General features: G+C 38.0%; 1 protein-coding gene across 1 annotated transcript; it reads right to left on the bottom strand.

Annotated features, from left to right (window-relative positions):
* Window positions 1-2,489: 2,489 nt before the first annotated feature.
* Window positions 2,490-22,191, bottom strand: NIPAL1 (NIPA like domain containing 1; the record flags this gene model as incomplete). The annotated part of the gene is made up of 6 exons (XM_081304321.1): window positions 22,113-22,191; window positions 10,740-11,006; window positions 8,433-8,489; window positions 5,837-5,927; window positions 3,621-3,781; window positions 2,490-3,118 (listed from the first exon to the last, which is right to left on the bottom strand). Exons 1-6 carry the CDS (start codon window positions 22,156-22,158, stop codon window positions 2,490-2,492), a joined length of 1,251 nt encoding a protein of 416 aa, XP_081160447.1. The 5' UTR covers window positions 22,159-22,191.
* Window positions 22,192-23,979: the final 1,788 nt, after the last annotated feature.

Genomic DNA, 23,979 nt, shown 5'->3' with positions numbered 1-23,979 from the left:
ACGTGGATCCCTGTGTTACAGGGACTTTTGACCTTGGCACAATGTACCAAGGGCAGAATTGGCATTGAAGTGGTCAAGTAACAGGTGACATTTGGTAAATGTCTGAAACTTAAATTCATTAGAATGGAGTAACACCACAGCCTCGGGTTAAATGTCAAGAAAAATGCTATTAATTTCCTCACCAAGAAGGTGTCGTGGAGAAACCAATAAAGTTTTCAATCTGAAAAGAAGAATGCTAGAATAATTTCTACAATTTTTTCACATATTACCTTGTTTGAAGACACTTTTCATACAAACTGTGTTCATAGCTTATATAGCTGATGTACAGGTAAAGCGAACCAGCAATGCACAGAGTAAACACATTTAGCCTGAGGTATCAACCCATGAATTTTCAAAAATTTAGAATGCCTGGAGTTGTGCTCAACACTAAACTACGTTGAAAACTCTAAAGCATTTTAAGACTTTGCAGTCATCCCAGGTCATCACAGTGAATGTCAGTCACAGTTCAGCAGAACTGTGGAAATGCTGAAGTCAGTTTAATAGAATTCTGAAAAGCACAAGTTACTATTATTACCCTGGGTATGCTTGAGCTGGCTCAAAAACGAAAAACAAAACTGATAATGTTTGATGTTAGGGCAGAAAAAAAAATCCAGTCAACCTAAAATTTTCTTTTCAAATACAACTTTTTGATCAAGATTTTTGTTCTGTTTTCAGAGAAATAAGTTTAGTCTAGAACTAAGATAGGTAATGTCTTTTCAATAAATCAAGAGTAAGGGGAAATCTGTCTATAAACACTAACGACAACCAAAAACTTATTTTTGCCTAGAATCTGGAATGAGATAGAAAAATTGTATGGAAGTTTTAATATGCAGAAGATATTCCCTGTAGTAGCCTCTGAGGTCTTCATAATTTTCAAGGAAGTTCACTCTCTCTCCTGCTCTCCCCAAATGCTTTTCTTTCTTTCTTTCTTTCTTTTTTTTTAATGGTTTCTTATTTATTTATTTATATATAATAGTGGAATGCATTACAACTCTTACTACATATATAGAGCTCAATTTTTCATATCTCTGGCTGTATACATAGTATATTCACACAAGTTCATGTGCTCATACATGTACTTTGTAATGACCATCACATTCCACCATCATTAATTACCCCATGCCCCCTCCTTTCCTCTCCCTCCCCTCTGCCTTATCTAGAGTTCATCTATTCCTCCCATGCTCCCTCTCCCTATCCCACTATGAATCAGCCTCCTTATATCAAAGAAAACATTCGGCATTTGGTTTTTGGGGATTGGCTAACTTCACTTAGCATTATCTTCTCTAACCCCATCAATAAGCTGCATGGAAAACATGGTCAGGATGAATTTAGCAGAAAAAGAGAGGCCGGCACTTGTTGTGGTAGGATAGGTCTATTTTGAGAAGTTAGTAACTGATTACAATTTCCTTATTAAGGGTGAAAGTAAAATTTCAAGAGAATCATTAGCATGATTTCTTCCAATTTTTCAAAAAGATTTTTCTAGTTGTTTTAAAACAGTCTATGGAAAACTTACCTTTTAGGGATAAAACGTTAGTAAAAAAAAAAAAGGCACAGTATGATCCTAAAATAATATAGATTTTACCAAAAAAATCTCTTTGTCAATAAGAAATATAACCTTTGGGAAAATGATTAAAGAAAGAAATGAAATGAATATAAGTCACTCCAAGGCTGATTTACTTTTACTTCTACAGAAAGTCTATTTTGTCTTATGTCATCAGGGTCTCTGTTAAAAGAACCTATGGCAACAATCATTTCTGTGTTTTTATGAAAAAAGAATAAAACTTGTGTTTCCTTTTCCAAAGGTCAAGTATTCTATTCCTTCCTATAGTCTTCCCTCTGTAATTGGTCATGAAGTCAAATGATATTTGGAAAAAAATTGTAATTCATAAACCTTCATGGGAGTGAGGGTGTTTTGTACATTTTAGCTTAGAAAGGAATGGAGTCCAAAGCAGGCCTCTTTTTTTCTTTAACCCTTTGCCCATTTACTCTCTAGTTTTAAAAGAAGGAAGTTGCAGAAGGGAGCTCAGAGCACCAGAGTTCTCTCTTCTCAGTTTTAATAATTTGAGATTATGATTCATCAAAGCCTGGTGATTGGTACTCTGTTTATTAGAACATAGTTAACTTTATGAATTACTGTGAATCTAAGAATAGTTACCAGAGAAGTGAAGATCCACCTGGCAGAGTCAAATCCATTGTGACCAGAAGAAAAAGATTATTATGAGACAAATATAACTCCTGGACTTCTTTTAGGCTTAAGGGATATTTCAAAGTTTTCAGCAGTGAAAACATGCAGAGATCCTTGGGAGGAATATCAGGTCTTGACTTTCAAATTTCATGGAAGTTGGACTTACATCTAAGGTACCAGAACTTTAGAAACACTAACTTTCCCTGAAGTCCTTTCGAGAATAAATCTTCTTTCTCCTCTTCGAGTATCTAATGTTGGTTACAATTTAGGTTTTATGGGGACTCTGATCTTCAGTCTTGCTAAATAAGGTGACATCATCATCATATCCTGGGGTCGAACTTTCTAAGTTCTCTAGTAAAACGTAACTGTTCTCGTTGCCATTTGGAGAAAGAATGTCTTTCTTAGCAGAGGATGTCAGTTCACTCCAGGTAATGTCAGTATTTTTAAAAGCATGTAGAAGGAAAATGCCATTGATAATGGTGAAGAACCCACTCAGGGTCCCGATGACATCTCCAGCATTCATGCCATACCACTCCTGGAATAAGATGGCGGAGCAAGTCACTACCATGGAGGTGAAGAAGACATAATAGATGGGGGTCACCAGAGACGTATTAAAAGTATCCAGTGCTTTGTTGAGATAGTTAATCTGTGTAGTTACTGAAAGCACAAGTACAGCTAGCAAAACAAAGACCAGGGGATTCTTGTAAACTGGCTTCCATTCTAGTAGTTCCTTAATGGCAATTCCCAGGCCCTTGACAGAAGAAACTGAAAATGCTCCAATCAAAGAACAGACTGATATATAGACCAATATATTGGTCTGTCCTTTCCTGGGGGCCACAATCAAAATCAGCACCAAGGAGATCACAGTTATGATCACAGCAAAGGAAACAAATCCTGTCAGGAAAAGAACAGAATTAGACTTCAGAAAATTTAACAGAATCATGGTCTTTCTTGTTAGTCCTGAATTTGAGAGCATAGATATTTTAGAAATAGAAGTGAGATTAAATTAAAAGTAGCATCTAATTGCATTATTCACATTATTTTATAAAGGACTTTTATAAATATATCATTTGAATCTCACCGATAACACTGTGAGGTAGGGCAAGTATTGTCCCTTTGATTTTTATATGGGGAAGAAATGGCAAAACTTTGAGTTGAACGATAAATCTTTTGCCCCTACTCTTCCTCTCTCTCTTTTTCATTGTATAGAGGGGAAGAATGAATACAAAAATAAACTGTGTTCCTTTAAGAAGACTTGTAACAAGCAAAATTTTTTGTATTTCACAACTCACATGAAGACTTGTAGGAAGCCTATTATAATATTGTTACAAATATCATTTGATGAAGAAGGAAAAGGGAGCAGACTTTAAGTGTTTCTTTATGCTGAATCACAGACCTGGATCTCTCAATTTCATTTCCATTTCATGCAAAGAAGTGACTTCCTCTTCTTGTGGGGCATGGATAACCATCACAGTTGACCCCAATATACTTAATATGCAGCCCATTTTCCCATGAATGTTCAAATGCTCATTTAAAAAATAGGAAGACAAGATGGCACTGTTGGGAGAGAAAAAAGCAAAATCACTATAATTGAATTGCCTTTTGATTCTATAGTAGCTCAGAATTCCAGTCAGTACCTGTCACTCTGTATTTCAGTAAATTGGCTTGAAACATACTAAATGACACTGAAAAATCTGAGTTAGTTTTAAACTCAGAAGTGATGGTCAATTAATTCTGCTTTGTTGCTTTTATATCTGAAGAGTTATCACAGACTTTTATATTCCTGTCAACATCCCTGACCTTCTAAGAGTTCCGATCAATTCATTTTCAATTGTAACATCTCCTGTAAAGCCAAGCAAAGCCAAAGGTCTTTTATGTCTTACTGGCACTATACAGATTGAATATCCCTATCTGAAATACTTAAGATTAGAAATGCTTCCAATTCTACTTATTTCCAATGGAATCTTGCATATACGAAATGAGATCTCTTGGGGGAGGAGACCCAAATCTAAACATAAAATTCATTTGTGTTCCATATATATCTAGTATGCATAGGCTGGAGGGAATTTTATACAATATTTTGGGTGTGCCTACATTTTTACTGCAACCCATCTGATGAGGTCACATGTGGAATTTTCCACTTGTGGCATCATGTCCATGCTTGAAAAGTTTCAAATTCTGGAGCATTGTGGATTCTGGATTTTTTGGACTAAAGATGCTCAACCAGTATACTTAAATTTTATGTGTGCCCATGAAAATTTCAAAGAAGGATATATATTAAGAAGAATTACTCTGCTTAGGGCTGATACGTAGCTAGTAAGCACCAGTACAACTGTGGAGATTGTAAAAATATTGAAATACTTCCTTATTACCTGCTACTGCCTTAGCACTTTCACCCAGCCAATACTCTCAATGCTTTAATTGTTATTAGTGCCTTAACCTCAGGAAGCTTCAGATTGGCACTACCATGATGATATTAGAGTATGCCATCCTGTTGCTCCACCAGTAGGCCTAATGGGGGCTTCAGCATGTCAGTCTCCTTCCTCTGACGCTCTAGCACTTGCACAAATGAAATTAATGGTGCCCATCTTCTCCCAAGCCCATGGGCAAATACTAGGCTTGCCTAGAGTCTCCCTCATGTGGCCACTTGTGGGACTGCAACCCCAGTGAAAACATTAGACCAGTGTTTTAAGTGCTTTATGTGTATTAACTCTTAATTGTCGTATAACAATCCATTAAAGACGGTGAAGATAAATGTCGAGGCCAAATCATAAATTTTATAGTAAATGTTGATAATGAATGAAAATGAAATGATAGTTATGAAATAAAAGAGTGTATGGGCTCACTGGATCCATTTATTTGGGATCATAATACAGATCACCTTAGAAACATCAGATCCACATACTACAAAAGAAAAAAATCATTCCTGTTTCCAGCACAAAAAGAATATACCAGGTCTACAAACAGAAGTATAAAGCAGACAACACAGCATTTTAGTGAGAATGCTATGCCTTTTAAAGTCTATGCTATGCCCAAATGCTATGCCTTTTAAAGTCCTCTATAGTCATTCACCACTATGACAACAGAAAGAATTAAAAGGACTCTGTAAATGTATTCAGGTCAGAGTTAAAAGAGTAGAAAAATACAAAACTCTGTTAGGCTTCACTGAATCATCACAAAGCAAGCTTACTCTCTCATTGTTTTTTAAATAACAATATGATAATCTATTTCTTCCTATTTTTTGGAGTCTTCTCAATTTAATTTGTGATTGCTTTTTTTTTTTTTTTTTTTTTTTTTTTTTAGGAAGAATGCTTTTCCCCTGGTGATGGGAATCAAATCCAAGGCCTTGCACAGTGTTCTACTTTCAGCTACATCCACAGTCCAAGAAAAATCATTTATTTAATCCATATTTTACAAATGAGGAAACTAAGATTAAGTGACTTGTTCAAAGCTTCTCTGGGGCCCCAGAAATTATTTTGAGTCTTTTATGCTTTCAGAGCCCAGGTTAGTCTAATCATTTTTTTTGAGGTATATTCAGCAATGTTTCTTATGGTTTAACTGTACCATGTTATTAAATACCTATAGAAGCCAAGCTCCTTATTGCTCACCTACCTTATAAGAACACTCAGAGCTCCCAGTGGGGTGACCAAGGTGGCAGGTGCAAATGCGTAAGCTGCAAAATTTGCAGCCTCTCCTGCTCCCACTAGAAAGCAAGTTGAAGTATTAATATATGAGATGAATTTATTTATCAGAAGAGAAAAACAAATGACTCCCACAAAACAGTAGACTTTCATCTCAAAGACACTCAAAGATCTAGCTAAAATGAATAATTTAATTTTTTTATGGACAGTGGGAAAAGATTAATATTAAGGGAGTCAGATAAACTCAATATACCTGATGATATAAACTCTACTACTGGTGACAAATGAATACACATTCCAAATGATTTTAAGTAGAATTAATTTTAGTTATTTCAGTCCTGAAAACATATTTGGTCACTCTGATGAAATCTAATAGAGGTGGCTTTGGAATAATCTGAGAGTTATTCCATTTGCTCAAGAACATCTACTTGACATTCTTGAATATCTCTTTGTGGCAAATTAAGAACAACAATGACAACAACAATCTGTAAAATTAGAAGTCTTTGTGGAGAGCTAGTGTCAACATAGGGGAAAGCTAAGAAATCCCTACCCCAGGCCTATGACATCAGGCATCTTGAATTACAGATGATCTATAGCAAGTAACAGATGCTCAATAGCTCAGGAAGATCCAAGCAGCTGTTTTAAAGTCCTAAGGATGTGCTCCAGAATGTCATCTTTTCCTTATCTGAGGAACTCTAGACTTCCATGAGGCAGTATGGTGCAAACAATTCCTGGAGTGAGGGAAATCCCTCCTAGAGCTGGGCTCTTGTCTTGGAGCCAAGTTATTCTCACAGATCATAACTGGACACTTGCCCAGAGAATGTTGTATTTCATGCTGGCAAACGACACCAAGCAAATGGTTGTTGTGGAGAGATAAAATAACACTACTGCAGACTAGTGCGAGTGCCTACTTTTTCTTTTTCCCTTTCTTTGGCTGCTTTGCTAGCCCTTTTCACTCCTTCCCCCAATTTAAAGGAGGATTCTGCATTAAGAAAGCACTATAAACAACTCTAAAATTACAGAGCAATTAGAAGACTATTCTAGCAAAAAAACCCAAAAAACAAATTATGGCATTTTTCTCAGAACACTAAACTTTTTTGGAATACTTTAAATTGCTTATTTTCTCATCTTTATGGACAGCATTCCAGGAAAACATTGACTCCATGATTAAAGTACCATGTTTGTCACTTGATGCAATCTCTAATGTATACTTTTCTCTCTTAATACCAGCATCAACATTTTTACATTGTGAGAGTGCAATAGTAAATGCAGCCATAAAATAGTCTCCTTCTATTCTCATTCTAAAGTGTGAGTACAGGCTGAGGAGATACAAGAAAGAAAAACAAGAGAATCATTCACATATCTATCTGGAATCTTCTCAGTATAGTCCTTGTTAACTTTGATTCAACTAAAGTAGGGAAATGGATGTGCAAGAATCTTAAAAACCAAAAGGGTAGCATGCCTGTAATCCCAGTGACTTGAAGATGAGGCAGGAGGATGGGGAGTTCAAAGCTAGCCTCAGCAAAAGCAAGGTGCTAATCAACTCAGTGAGACCCTGTCTCTAAATAAAATACAAAATAGGGCTGGGGATGTGGCTTAGTGGCTGAGTGCTCCTTAGTTCAATCTCTGGTAATCACCCCCCCAAAATACCAAAAGGGCTACACAAACTTAAATATGTTTTATTCATCATCCTTTTGGATTCCATGCCCCCACCCCTTTTTAAGGAAATGGATCCAAGTTCCTTCTTACAAGGGTCTTGCAAATAATGAAATACTGAAACATGTTACTTGGTTTGGGAAAATATAGGGAACCATGAAGACTTCTGACTGCAGAAGAAAGTGATTAGTGAGTGGTGTGAAGCTACCATTCATGGTGTCCTTTCTTTGGAGGTTTCAAGCTTGGGATTTAAGAAAGTTCAGAGAAGGCAAGAGCAAGGGTGAAACAGGGGAAGGGGTGGAGGGGGACAAGTCTTCCTTCTGTGAGGACATTACATTAGCATTTAGAAAGCGCCTTCACAGCTGCCAAGTCTCCTTTGATCCTGAAAGCAAGTCTGGGAGAAGTTGTGCCAACCACTTTCATCTTCTCCCCCATTTTTTCTAGTGTCAACAGCCAAAGGGTCCCTCAATTTATCCATGTTTGGTCCTTGCAAGGAAAATGTACCCATTCCTGAGAAATATGCAGCTAGGATAGTCATGGATTCACATAAGGAGCTGGGAAAATATGGATGGAAAGCACCTTTCTCACTTCATAAGGAAAAAATAAATCAGAAATTTGTGAGCTTATATTAATATTTCAAATATCAACTTTCCCCTTTGTGTTCCAGGGTCGTATTGAGAGGAGGGGGTGGTGAGTAAAAAATAATCCATATCTTACACACATGGATACCCACATCGTAACAATAATGGTTATTGTTATTACTATTCTATATAAGGCAATACATTATATCCACACATAACTTTTAGACTTAAATTCCATCCTTGAAAGGAAGAAAAATTAATTTCAAAAAATTCCATGTAATGGATTTATCATTTTACAAGTAAACACGATTCTCTCCATTAAGAACTTACTTGATAGTAATCCTGCCCACCACACCCATTCCTTGAGGTAAGAATGTCCACCTTGTCCTGGGAAAAACACCAAAAATAAAAATTAGGTTCCAAATTAGAGAAAGAAGGGTAGAACAATTGACAATGGGTAAAGACACTCGATTACTGTTGAAAAAGTCAAAATCTAAAATATTTGAGCTTACTAACTTGGTCATTTCCAAAGGGCTTTTGAAGCTTTCCATTATATCAATTCATTTTTTATTTCTACAGAAAGCTTTTGTTTTTGTTGTTGTTGTTTTTTGGTAGGACATTTTAGTCATCAGGTCCATTGCATTTATCTCAGGCAAAGGTATAGACATTGAATGTGTCATACTCTGAATATTTCGTTTTGGCCATGGTTTAAATTTAAAACCGAAAATCCTAAATTGTAAATGACGCTGGTTACCTCTTGAGGAAGAGGATGCTTGACATAAAGCTTTTGAAGTTTGGATCAGTCCATAAAAGGAAACAAGCATTAGGCAGATGGACTCCACTTATTCTTTACCTTAGCATAATGAAGTTGAGCTTCTGTCTAAAGCTATATATAAGGACAAAAAACTGTCCTCAAGAATTCAGTCACCTTCCTGTGACCTGAAGGCACTGTTGTATGTTTGCTATAGAAAATGGGATTTTTCTCAATTTTAATTTGCCTAACTCCCTGAATTGGACCTTGATGACTTTGTTATAATTAAACAATAGGACATGTATGCTATAAATTGCAAACACAGTTAATCATGGTTATTTAGAATTTTCTCCTTACAAAATTCACAAATGAAAAAATTAGAATCATCTTACAATATTGAACCTTATTTGCATAGTTAGTATCTTCTGGGTCCTAGTAAAATAATATTTACTTATGTATGTTTATTGATGATTCACACTTCTTCTGTTTTCTTTTCATTTGCATTTCTGATTTTGTGTTTCCTGTCTATGAGCTTTGCCTATTTTCTGTTAGGGCACTAATTTTCTTGTTGACTGCAAGTCACTGTTTTTATATTATAGAACCTAACTACTTTTTGTCAATAATTTTGTAATTCCCCCTTATTGATAAATCATTTGCTCTGGAATTTCAGCTATGGTATTTTCACTGTGTGCACATATACTTTTTTCTTTTTTTTTTTTTTTTTTTTTGCCAAACCAGAAAAATCTCTTCCTTTACATAAAATAGGTTCTTTGTCATTTTTATGCTTATAAAAAGGGCTTCTTTTAGGTTTTCAAGAAATTATTTTAAATTTAACCCTAAATGATCTGGAATTTATTTAGCTGAATAGTATAAAGTAGAACTCTCACATTTTTCTCCTCTACTTTTTTCCACTTGATGTGAATATTCTTAATTTAATAATTCATTGTGCTTACTTGTTGGAAATATCACTTTTAAAAATCATATATTAGAATTTGATATGTAATTGAGTCTACCTGTAAATTTTCAATAATCTTTTATTACTGTATCTATTTTAATGCTAATACTAAATTGTTTTATATACTAATATAGTATGTTTTTGTTTTCTGAAGGTACAAATATCCTCTCAATAGTACTGTTTCAGAAACTTGTTTGCATAATTTGTACTAATTTATTTTTCCATATGGACCTTAGAAAAATATTTAATTAAGACTTACATTTGATGAAAAGAAATAGAAGATTCATGACTTAAAGGATAGTCCAGTTGTGCTTATGTAGCATCTGAAATGTCAGTATAAATGGTGGACTAATTCTATTGCTATCCATTCAGAGATGAAGAAATATTTATCAGGTATCAAATGTTGTGCAAAGGAAGGTTCCTCTCTTGTTCCTCTCTACCACCAATAAACAAGTAAACCTCTTAACAATAAGTAAATAAGCAATACACACATAACTCCAAGAAAGGAAACTGTTATGCAATGATGGAGAGCAGCAGGGGATGCAGGTGGGGAGACCATCCCAGACAGGATGGTCCAGGATGGCCTTTTCCGGGTAGTGAAATTCAAGCCAAAGTCTGGAGGGTGAGTCAGCTCAGTGGGCAGGAAGCAGAGAGTTCCAGACCAATGAAAAAGACCTCAGGGTGGGAAAGAGGCTGGTCTATTCCAAGAATGTGAAAGAAGAGTGAGATGGTGGCACAGGAGGAAGCTGGAGAGGTAGCAGGAGCCACTCTGTGTAGGAGGTCAGAGACTGTCAGGGAGACAGCTGGCTCAATCAAGGACACACAGGCTTAGATAAACGGGATCAATGATCATGACTATAGCATTGTGGTCTCATGATGGAATCATTTCTATAATAGAAACTTGAATTCATTATTTGCATGGGTTGCTTACCTGCTCTAGTAACACCCTTATTGGCCAGTTGCAAGAGTCCCTTCTTTTTCAAAATGAAGCTAGAGCCAATAAAAATGCTAGAACATATGGCCAGTAGCAAGCCCACATAAAGATTGTATTTGTTTTCTACATTTGCTGAAATGCTCCAGTTGGTTGTGCTGGAATTCAGGTTTCCGTAAAGGATAGAAGAAGCTTGCAGCTGTGACACATTTGTGATCTCACACCAAGACTGGGAGGAGTTCTGACAGACCACAGATAGCACATAGCCTGGAAAAAGGAAAGAGAAATGTCAACAATAAAAGGGAAACATACTAGTGCTTTCTGTAAGAAACATAGACTTGAGTGGACAGTATAAAAATACTTTTTTTCTTTTTTTTTTTTTAACTGCAAGTAGGGCAGTACTCAACAGGTGGTCTACAGAACTATAGACATTGTTGATTTGGTTTGAACATGTTCTGAAAAATGATTTAAAATTGTTTAGTTGTCATCATTTAAAAATGAGAGATTTTATATGAAAGTTTGGAATCCTTGTAAGTTGGAAGATCTGGCAATACTTGGGTCTTTGCTCCACCAGATCACAACGTGCTGGAGCTGTGAGTGGTTGTGTAGAACCAACTTGGCCTCAACAACTCATCCCAGTCTCCCAAAGTCACTTCACTGCTTCACATAACCAGCCTGTCTCTCAGAAAGCAGGGGCTGTGACCCAGGAATATAGGAAAGGGCACAGCAATCTCACTGGTCTATAAATTACCCCATAACAGGATATTCAGTTAACTCATTTGGTGGAGTATGAATTGTGCATTTGAGAAAACATGTGTTAAGGTAGATTTAACTTTGCTTACAACTTTTCCTGAAAAAAAAAATGACTGTTTTAGGTCTACTAATCCAGCTTCTCCAAAATAAAGTCGAATCTAATAGAAAAAATGAACTAAACATGAATAGGCTTTTTTAAGAATAAGATTCAAATAAACATGCAAAGCCAATGAACCAGACCTATTATTTTAAATGCCTTGAAAATTTGAAGCTAAACACTAAAATACAGCATGAAAAGATTTACTATATATGAGAAATTTTTATAATCTCTTTGCCACTTGAACAGATACCAACAAGGTGATGCTGTCACTAAATGTTCTGTCTTTCAGGGGTTTTTTTTTTCCTTTCAAAAAAAGGAAAATTCCCAGTTTGAGTTACTGTATACAAAAAAGGGCAAAGGAAGATTATTAAGTATAATTTTAGAATTGAATGAAGAACTCAGTTTTATGTCTCAAAAATCCGAAGAAGGCATATGAGCCAACAACAAAAGAGACCAAATAATGTCTTAGCAATAAAACTTCCATAAGTGGATCTGGCATCTCTGGCAAAGCATCATGAAAGCATCTGAATATTACTATAAACAAAGTTAGTAAACAACTATCTGGAAAATGAAAAAATAAATAATTAAATTCAAGGGTTGGATTTTTTGTTTGTTTTGCTTTGTTTTTGCACCAGAGATTGAATCCAGGGGCGTTTAACCACTGAGCCTCATCCCCAACCCCTTTTATACTTTAGTTAGAGACCGGGTCTTGCTAAGTTCATTAAGGCCTTGCTAAATTGCTGAGGCTAGCTTTGAACATGCAGTCCTCCTCTGTGATTACAGGCATGTGCCACCACACTCAGCCTTTAATTTTCTTTTGTAACAGGGTTTCACTAAGTTGCTGAGGCTAGCCTTGAATTTGCAATCCTTATGCCTCAGCCTCCCCAGTAGCTGGGATTACAGGTGTATACCACAGTACCTGGCAAATTCAAGGTTTTCATGACTACTATTTCATAGTAATTTGGAAATTAACTCACTTTACTTAAGATATACAGAATAAATTCTGAGTCAAAACTTCTAAATATTCATAGCAGCTCAATTCACAGTAGCTAAACTATGGAAGCAAATGTGGAAGATGCCCTTTAATAGATGAATAGATAAAGGAACTGTGGTATCTATACACAATGGAATGTTACTCAGCATTAAAAAAGAATAAAATTATAGCATTTGCAGGTAAATGGACAGAGTTGGAGAATATCATGCTAAGCAAAGTAATTAATATCTAATTAAAATAACGGGGAGGGGAGAGGCATGGGAAAAATGGAGGAACTTTGAGCAAAGGGTAGGGTGGGTAGGAAGGGTACATGGGGGCAGTGAAGATGGTGGACTGAGATGGACATCATTACCCTAGGTTCAGGTATGACTGCACATATGATGTTACGCCATATCGTGGACAACCATAGAAATGTAAAGTTGTGCAGGAATTGTGCACAATGAATCAAAATGCATTCTGATGTCATGTGTACCTAATTAAAGTAAATTAATCAACTTAGAAAAACAAAAACTTCTAAATACTCAAAGGATAATTAATTATATTTTTTCAGGGATATTCTGTAATACTGGAGAATACACATGTAGGTTGTTTGTAGTCTTGTTCTGCCCACTGTTCATCTCATTTAAATATCAGGAATGGAAATGAGTGTGTATATTTTTGTTAGTAAGAATTTTGATTACATTCATTCCTGAAAAAACATCTGAATTGGCTTTCCAGTGAATTCCACGGCTGTATTTGTGTCATTTACTATGTAGTTAACATAACCATTTCAAAACTTCCATCTCTGAAACCAGGGTGGGTGGATCTCATTCCAGGGAAACAATATTCCTTCTAAGTTGTTGACATAGCAAAATGTTTCTGACATTTTAGGGGGTGTGGGGGCAGAGGGTGATAAGGGAGAGCAAATCATCTTTGTTGCATTTTCCAAGTTCTCATTTTTAAGTGGCAGACATGAATGTTTTGAGTTTCATGACAGGAAAAGTAAAATCTTGTCAGATTGCAGATCCTAATACTTGGATTGCTCTATATTTGGGGCATATGTCAGGCAGAGAGCCCAGAGCAGATGTGACTGAAGGAGGGACGGAGTGAATGGTGGATTGATGGGTGTGCAGTGGCACAGAGGAGAGATGGCAGAAGTAGAGTGTGTGGGCAGAGAGTTCAGTGTTTTAGAGGAATCAAAGCTATCTCAAATCAAGGTTGGCTTCTGAAGATCTGAGCAAGCAAAGTCCTATTGCAGGGAGTTTAATCCAGACTTTATTTAGCATAGATAGACAAAGTCTATTATATTAGTTGTTTAGTTGTTTATTTTAATAGACAGTTTCAATAGCCCTCTATAGTGACAGGAAATGTAGCTCAGTAGTAGAAAACTTTTTTTTTTTTTTTTTTTTTTGCACCAGAGATTGAATCCAGGGGCATTTAACCACTGAACCACATCCCTAGCCCTTTTTATGTTTTAGTTAGAGTCTTACTAAGTTCCTTAAGGCCTTGCTAAATTGCTGAGGCTGGCTTTAAGTATAATTTTGGAATTGAATTTATACTCCTTTAAGGAGGGAGCACATATAACTTCATTAATTTTATTATCTTTCTCAATATTGAGTAATGATTTGAATGAACAGAGGCCTAAAGGCTGGTACCACATGACTATGGCAAAACTGACATTATAATCTCTCTGATATTGACAGCTCTAGTTAAAACTATGGACTTAATCATGGATCTCAGAATGAAATCAGGAGTACTGAGCCAGGTGCTGGTAGAGTGCATATTGCCTGTGTCTTGAGAAAAGCAGAGCTTTGGCAGGACTCTTTCAGCCCCCTCCTGAAACACCACCCTCAAGAACCAGCTAATCCTAAAAGGCCTTTTGTTTTGACATCTGGAACAGAGTTACAAGTTCAGCCACAACCCACTGCAAATCAGGCCCTTGGAGCTGGGACACACTTCAGCCCTGCCCATGATGATGCTATGGTAGACTATTTCCTTCAGAAGTAGCATGAATTTCCCAGGCTGGCATTGAACCAGCAATCGTCCTACCTGATTCTTCTGAGTAGCTGAGATTACAGGTGTACATCTCCATGGATTAAGATTTGTTTTTAAAATATGCTTGGGACCAAATCTAGTGCTTTGCACATTCTAAGAAAGTGCTCTACTACTGAGCTACATCTCCTGTTAATTTCATTTCTTGTAAACAGCCTGATACTTACATTTTAAATTGGATTTAAGAACTTTTTTGGATAAACTTAGATGATTATGTCTTGATTTTTCCTCTATCATCTCGAGATTAATATTTCGGAATGAAACTTTTTACGCTAATGAAGACTCTTTGATGTGTTCTGTTTGTAAATAACCATTTTTAAAGAAAATATAGTCTTCTATATAGTTGTATAGGAGTCTCTTTGTTTTTTCTCAATCTGTTCTTTTGAAAGTTGGGAGTGAATCATTCAAATAAATGGCTACAGGTGTACTTTTCAGACTAACAAATATAAGATTTATCACTACCTTAATTTTTATACTTATTATATTCTTCAATGTCAGTGAATAAATCTCTCTCCACTTGAAACTACTGGGTAATAAATAGTAAGGAAATACGTGTCAGTTATAAATAAAAACAATTCAATATACACCAAGTACATCAACCACACAATTTAAGAATTAAAACATTACCCCTCAGAGGTAACAACTATGCTGATTTTCTCTTAAACATTCCTTTGCTTTTAAAATGATTTTTTTCTATTTAATACATCAAAACAGTTTAGTTTTACCTCTTTTGTACCTCATAAAAATGAAATTGTGTAGAATGTATTATCTGTTGGCTTGCTTCTTTGGGGGTTCATCATTGTTGATACTTGTGGCTGCAAAGTTTGTTTTTTCTCCCACTATTTTATAGACTTCTACAGTATGATTAACCCACAAGTAATTTTTCTGTTTTACAACTGGCGGACATTTAGGTAATTTATGATGTTCTGCTTTTACAAAGAGTCTTGCTAACACTCTCGTGTGATGTTGAATCAAAAAACTGATAAGTTTTTGATCCTACAAAATAGCATTTCATATGGCACAAATTAATATGTGCCTTCTATGAGCAGGTGTAATAGGTTATACACATGCCTTTAAAATTTGAAAATAAAGTTAGATATTCTATAGGACTATATCTTTCCCCACCTTAAGAGCTCTTAAGCAGTTTGACACAATATTTCTACAGACATCTTCATAATTTTGTAGTTTGAACATAATCTATCTTTGCTCCCAGAGTTGTTTACAATCTCATTGACTCAAACATGTTGCTGTTGGACCAATTCTCAACTTATAGGCACTGATAGCTAGAAGATATTTTAAAGAAACTGAAATTTGGTTTCTAGGATGTCTATGATTGCATCAAACTACATTTAAATTTTTTTTTGTATTTGTAGATGTATAACATACCTTTATTTTGTTTATTTTTATGCGGTGATAAGGATCGAGCCCAGTGACTCACACAAGCTAGACAAGTACTCTGCCACTAAGCCACAACCCCAGCCCCTAAAACTACATTTTTAATCACTGCAAGATATGTAGAGTTTGAGGAAATCATCATATCATCCTCTATTCGTCTGTGATAGTTTGATTATTCAGCTGGCATTCACTCCCTTATCCTGTCCCTTGTGGGCAGACTCTTCTTCCTTTGGTATAGTTGGGATGTCAAGTGTCCCGCACAGGCCCATTGTTAAAGATTTGGTCTCAAAAGTGGAGGTATTGGGAGGTGGTGGAACCTTAAGAAGTGGGACCTAAATTATCAAGAATACAAATTATAATAAATGCTGGTGAGGGTGTGGAGAAAAAGGGATACTCTGTTGGTGGGACAACACCAATTAGCACAACCATTCTGGAAAGTTGTATGGAGATTCCTGAAAATCTAGAAAGGAAATCACCTTATGAAACATTTATTCCACTCCTCAATATTTATCCAAAAGAACTTAAGTCAGCATACTGTAGTGATATAGCCACATCAGTGTTTACAGCAGCACAATTCATAATGGCTAAGCTATGGAACCAGCCTAAGTGGTACCATCATATTGATGAATGGGTTAGGAAAATGTATTCATACACAATGGAGTTTTACTCAGTTATCAAGAATAAAATTATAGCATTTTCTGGTAAATGGATAGAACTGGAGAGCATCATACTAAGTTAAATAAGCCAGACTCAGGAAGTCAAGGGTTGAATGTTTTCATATGTGGAAGCTAGGACAAAGTAAGGGGGAAAGAAAACATAGGGGGTCAGACAACACAAAGATACAGGGAAGGTCAGTGGGGAAGAAAAAGGAGATTGAGAGGGCAGGAGGGAAAGGGGGGGAAATGCTGAATGATTTAACAAAGTTATGCTATGTGCACACATAAATATACACAGTAAATTCCACCTTTATTTATAAAGCACCAATTAAAATGAATAAATAAATAAGTAAAAGGAAGACAGAGTAGAGGAAAGAAAGTGGGTGGGAGGAGGGGAGGAAAAAGGGGTCACCAAGGACTACAGTGGAGAAAAATAAATTCCATGCAAGTAAGATTTTGTCAAAATGAAACCAACTATTATGTACAACTATAATGAAGTAATTAAAGAAAACACACACACACACACACACACACACACACCAAAAAAAGAAAAAGAAAGAAAAACTGGGAGAGAGAGAGAGAAAAGTAAGGCTTAGTGGAAGTTGTTTGGGTAATTGAAGGCATGCCCTTATAAAAATGATTGTGATCCTCAGACTACTTTTCCTTATTACCCCCCTCCATCCCCATTCCCTGTCTTATGATTAGGTGAGCAGTTCTGCTCCACCCCATGCTCCTGCTATGATGTGCTGCTTTACCACAGGCCCAAAGCAATGTGATCCATTGATCATAGACTGTAACCTCCAAAACTGCAAGATGAAATAAGCCATAAAAGGAAGTCCATAATCCGGGTGATTGTTTGCATCTCTTGACATCAAGTTGGAAGTGACTTTGTGGCCACTAAGAAGACAGCAGAGGTGATGTTTGGTTAGATTTACTCTCTTGTAACTCTGTAATTCCCTGAGCACCTGCTGTTCCTTCAGCCTGAATCCCACCCAGAACAAAACAGACAAACAAAAAAGATGTGGAGAAGACCTGCTCATCCCACAGGAAAAATCCAACCCCAGCTGGTTACAGCATGAATCAAAAACACCCAAGTGAATCAAGTCTAGACCAGTCAACCCTCAGCTGTCCTGCAGTTACAAAAGCAAGAATATGGTAAACCTGCCTATTCCAAGTGACATAGAAAAATAGAATTAAATCTTATATCTTCACTATAATTTATCCCCAAATACTGACCAATGAGAATCAGATTATGTCCTTCCCTGTTTAGTCTTTCCCATCCCCTCCATGGGTTTTCATCCCAATTTTAACAAAACCTCAATTCCTAGCTAACCCCACTGTAAAGCCTTGTATGCTCTGAAACATGCCCACCTCTGACATTCTATTGCCTTGTTTCCTCTCTCACCCAGTCCTGAAACAGCACTAGTCAACTTTTTACTTATTTATTTAGTTTTTATTGAGTGTCTACTCTCTGTCAGGCAGTTTGGGGAAGCTGAAGATACAAGAAATTCAACAAAAACTCTGGTCTTGTATATTCTGGTGGGGCAAACAGATAAACAAATGAACAGATAACTGTATGATATGGTAAGACCAATATGGGAGTAGTAAAAGCAGCATCAATGAATGAATAGATTTTTAAAAACAGGATTAGATGACAAAATAAAAACCCTAAGGAAAGAATGTGTTTGAGAAGTGAAAGGAACTGTACTCAGCCAGGCTGGCTGGAGTGACAGAAGGGAGATGGTGCGACATGCAGTCCAAGTAGAAAAGGCAAGATCAGGTGTAGTAGCCTATAGAAAAGTAGGTCGAATCTTGTTGTTTCTCTCCCTAAATCCCCCACCATAGTCTACAAGGCCCTGCAGTATCCTACCTTCATCTCTGTAACCTCATTCCCTACTGATTAAAAAAAATGAATGTTTTTTTTTCCTTGTTCCTCTACCTTAAAGCTCTTTGAATAGTAATTACTTAGTCCATTACAGAGTGCTGGCTCGCATAGCTAGCTCCTTCTTAGCACTGAAATGTCATCTCCTGGGGATGGGAGTGTAGATCAGTGGTAGAGTGCTTGCCTAGCAGATATGTGTGTATGTGTGTGTGTCCATGCATGGAGGCGTGTGTGCGCACACACACACACACACACACACACAAAGTTACCTCCTTAGAGAGTCTTTTTTGCATTCTCAATCTAAAGGATCCTCTCAATTACTTTCCATCACATCAATATATAACACTCCCACACTTTTTATAGCTTAATTATGTTTATAACAACAATGTATATCCATATATTTATTTCATTGATTTGCTCAGCAAAATAGCTGTTGGACACTTAACTTGCAAGGCACTCTGCTAGCTATCATCTGTGCAGCATGTAGCTGATTCTTATTGAGTACTTTCTCTGTATCAGCCCTGTCCCAAGAACTGATGAGATAATAGTCAACAAGACAGGTGAACAGGTCTCTGTTCTGACAAAACTGACCATTTTAGTGAGATAAAAAGCAAACAATAATAAGGGAGCAAAATAGTTAGGAAAAATCATTTAGAGCAAATTCAGAGAAGAGTTAGGGTGAAAACAATTTACAGCAATTTTGGAAGAGAATGAGAACTTAGAGCAATTTGGGATATCATGACCTATTAGACAAATCTATACATAAACTGATGACTGATAAGATGCCCATTATTCCATTTAATCAAAATAAAATTGAGGCCGGGGGTGGCTTGGAGGCTGAGGCAGGAGGATAGTGAGTTCAAAGCCAGCCTCAGCAATGAGAAGGTGCTAAGCAACTCAGTGAGACTCTGTCTCTAAATACAAAATAGGGCTGGGGATGTGTCTCAATGGCTGAGTGCTTCTGAGTTCAATCCCCGGAACTGAAAATCAATCAATCAATCAATAAAACTGAGAAGGTACTATTGATTCTTTAAAAAAATTAAAACCTGTATTTCTAAACACAGTGGGGAGCTCATGAGCTGCTGCTGTTTTCACTTTATCAACTGTTCATTAATAAAGTTACTAGATTGTTAAAGATTAAAAATCCCCTTGAAATTAAAAAAAAGTTGTATAAACTGAAGCTGCAGGAAAATAATTAAGGAACAATATTGCAACAAATTGGCATTTATATCAATAAACTGCAAACACCATTCAGTCCATTGCAGGCAACATAGGAGAAATAAAGGTCCAAACAATTTTGTACTTGGTTTGATCTATAATTATGAAACCCTATTCAGTTCTCTGGGCCTTGGTTTCTATATCTTTAAAATGGACATACTTGTCTAATAAAATTCATGGAATTTAATTATGTATGAGGACAAACTGATACATTTGAAGTTTTAAGATTATATATATAAATATGGGAAATGTCCTAATCATTACAAAAGAGAGATTTAGCCAGTTCTCAATGAGTTGCAGTTCCTTGATTTCTTAGATGTTATGATCAACTCCTTGTCATTTTGGTCTCAGCTAGAAAATCAATCAAGCAAGCAAGCAATAAAATTGAGAAGATACTATTGATTCTTTAAAGTTCTTTCTTTAAGGGGCTTTGAGTAACCCAATCTAAATATCCCCAACATCCTCAATACACTATTCATGACACCACTGTTGTAATCTACTTTTTAGTTAATTTGCTTCTTGTATATTATTTGCCAGTTGGAAAGTAAACTGCACAAAAGCAGGACCTACTCCTAGAGTCTAGGATTAGACTGTATTGCAAATGCCTTTCCTAGTGCCTAGGCCAGATCTTGGAGCACGAGACTCATCTGTTACTTGAACAAATGAAAAACTGAGTCCATGTTGACCCTATGTCAGGTTCAGTATTTCTTGCTTCATATATAATCCCACCTGCATCTACCCCACAGCTGTAAACTGTAGGAATTCTTCCCATTTTACAGATGAGGAAAGGCTGAAGCTGGGAAGACTGTCTGATGCCAAAGCCTAATCTCTTCTCACTACTGAAAATACGGATTCTAATTTCTCTCTTCTTTCCCACCATCTTTTTACATAATTAATTACCACAATTAATCACAGGTATTAAGCACTGAGCTTGAATATTTCTTGTTGGAACTAAGTGTATGAGCAAAGCAGGAAAAACATCCGGATGCTCAAACAAGTGGGTGTAATTCCACACCCTCCTTACTTACAGAGCCTTGAGTAAACAAGGGTGGGTATATTAGTAACAGTATGACTTACTGGTTTGGGAATTATTTAGAAAAAAGGGCAACTACCTGACTATCTAGGAAATAATTCTGGACACAGCTGCCTGAGTAACCACCAATCTAAATTTTTGAATAGTTTGAAAATTGTTCAGGCATTTTTCCTTTTTAGGAGTGTTCTATTTCTTTCTTGCTTTACAGTTTTAAGGAGTTCACTGCCGCCCCCACCCCCGACTTTTTTCATCAAGGAATAAGCTGGAAGAGGTCAAGGAGAGGAAACCAAGGAAGTTACCAGCAACTTTGCAAAAGTCTAGTTCTCACCTTGCCGCTTACTACCCCCTCCACCTTCGTCTTTACATCATTGCCAGGTAAATTATAAATAGGCTTTCCTCGTGGCGCCGTGAAAAACATTATTTCAGCTGGTGTACACTCCACCCACCCCCGCAAGCTCACCTGCAAGCTTCCTCCCTTTTCTCCAGGCTTACACGCACCTTCTGTGTCGAAAGTGTAGAAAGCTTGTCAGTGTTGTGAACACCTGGTGGAGTGCATGGGGCCGCGCCCAGTGACTTCACAGGGCTCAGATTGGGGCTGTAAACCCAGAGCTGCAAGCAGCGAGAACAACTTAGAGAAGAGTGCCCCGGGTTCCCGGGTTTCTCTCCCATCCTGCTCTCTCTTTTAAGCTGCGGAGAAACAACTGCACCACGAGTCAGAAGCCAGGGTAGCGGGTTAGAGACTTTTTCATATCCAAGGAAGAAGAGAAGCCAGGGGACCCAGACTTGGCCATCGCCCTTCCCGGAGGTGTAGGGCGCATGACCCCTCGGGGTGTTGGACCCTCGCTGAGCCGGCGCAGGGCTCGGCACCCGACTCCAGCGGGGTTCCTGGGCACGCCCTCTGCCACTGGGTGACGACTACCTCGCCCTCTGGAAGCGAGTCTGAATCAGAGGAAACCTCCTTCTGCGATGGGATCTGGGAGTCTTTCCATAGTCCTGACTTGCTCCGTCACATACTTGAGCACGCTGCAGTTCACAGTGGTCAGCCCCCAGGACCGAGTGGGACTCGCCACTGTCTGGATCCCCCCCCCCCCCCCCCGGCCAGGCTTTCTCAAGAAACCCGAATATCGTAAGCACCAATAAACATTTGTTGGCCGGCACAGCGCACTGACTGAACAATTAAGTGAATATTTACACTGACGACTGCGTGGAGTCGGTGCATCTTTCGCGTCTGCACAGGTACCCCGGGCCCGCCCACCTGGTCTCTTGGCCACACAGATGCCTGATCTCTCCCTCCTCAGGGTACAAACTCACCTTCTTGGCAGAGCTCTCCGGAAGGCAGCCTCACCTGTGCCCCCATGGCCCGGTGACCGGGCTTCCTGGGCACAGGAGCTTGCTTCTCACCCACCTGGGCCTCTTGTCCCCATGGACCCACGTTCGGGCGGAGCTGCGGGTCCGGGACTGGTGACCGTGGATCCCACCCACGCGGCAGCGTTAGCCAGTGGGGTGGCCGGGTGGGGCCTCCTCGCGAGCCACGCCCCTGAGGTCCCGGGGTTTGGTGCTAATTCTCACTGTGCTGGTGGCTTTGGTGGCAGTCTTTGGTCACTTGTATGGCTGAAGGGAGGACCAGATGCCTCTCAGGGAGGTTGCTAGAGCCGCGCAGACACAGACGCACTTGGCGGGGCAACAGCGTGTCTGGGAGCGGGAGGGCCAACGAGGCGACTCTGGGAAACTTTAGCGGAGTAGAGGCTGGTCTGAGGCTACTCCCGGGGTCAAAAGATCTCCGGCGCTGGACTTTGAAAACCCTGCTGGTTTTGAAAGCCTTCCCTTTTTGGCCGCTTTGTGCAGAAGCTGCTGGCCCCTGGGGTTCTGCGCGGATTCTCATGCTAAAGTTTGTTCTGGAAGCTCCAGAACAGACTTTGCCCTTCTGGGCTATTATAAGCGTCTCCCGCTGTCCCTCTCTTCTCCCAGCTACCCCCACTCGGTTTCCAACCAACAGGCCACTTCCCCATCTACCCCTTTTCTCCATTTTCTGAGCAGTACAGTTATTTGAAACAAATTCTTAAGGAAAAAGCAATCACGGAACTTAAAAAATCTAGTCCCACAAAATAATAACACCAAAATTTATGGCATCCCTTATATACACGTATGCATTATGCAGGCACTTTGTAGTTATTAACTCGTTAATCTCATAGCATGATTAAACCCTAGTTTGCAGGTGGGACTTGTTTTCTTCAGAGAGATCTGAGGCAAAGAGTTTAAGTTAAGTAATTTAACCTAGGTTGGAAGGCTTGGAAGCCTGTGTTTACGCAATGAGAAAAGGCAGAAATCCTGCTGAAACCAGGAAGAAATGGGGGTGGGGGTGGGAGTGGGGGTAGGGGGGTCACCCCCTTGGCTGGCACCTCAGCACTGAGGAAAAGACTCTTATCTGCTTACCTTGCCTTTGCTGTAGGTAGTCATGAACAGCTATTAACTTTATTGCCTGAGTTTCATTGCAGAGGCCTCAATCTTGCTTTTCTTGTTCTCAGGCTGATGAGAGAAGAGTTAAGGACAAATGATTAGTCAACATAACAATCCAAGGCACACACTTTAATATGCAGTGACCTTGTGAAAAAGGAATGGACCTGGGAATGGGAATATGTGAAAATGGAAAGGGAGGGCGTTTATACCAATTCTGGCTAACAAGACTCAAATCTTACACTTTTGCTTAAATGTTTGTACATCAGATGGGAACATTTCCCTTTATCAAAGATTGATCATGATAATAAGTGTGATCTAAGGTATTTATTACTCACTTAACAAACATGTAGCATTTACATGGCAAGCACTGTTTTAAGCACTTTTAAAATGTTAATTTGCTTTTTAAATGCTATTAAAATCCATCCAGGTAGACACTGTTTTTATTCCCTCTTAAAGCACAGGAGAATAGGAACAGAGAGTAAGCTAACTTGCCTTTCAACATTATAGCTGTGTGGAACTGAGATGCTAATCAAGGAAGTCTGGCTAAGCCTGTGCTCTTACTCTATTTGGTAATAGGGCTTTACAAAAAAAAAAAAAAAAAAAAAAAAAAAACACTTTAAAAATGTACCTTTATTTGAAGTAGGATGCACATTGTTATTATTCTTGTTTTCTTCAGTCCTAAAAATATAAAGAAAACACTCAAAAGATACTTAAACTTGTT

The sequence above is a fragment of the Spermophilus citellus genome (genome assembly GCF_964194105.1).
Source record: "Spermophilus citellus genome assembly, chromosome: 8".
Classification (NCBI taxonomy): Eukaryota; Metazoa; Chordata; class Mammalia; order Rodentia; family Sciuridae; genus Spermophilus; species Spermophilus citellus.
Note: the sequence above shows the minus strand (reverse complement) of the source record. Positions and strands in the feature narration are given on the sequence as shown.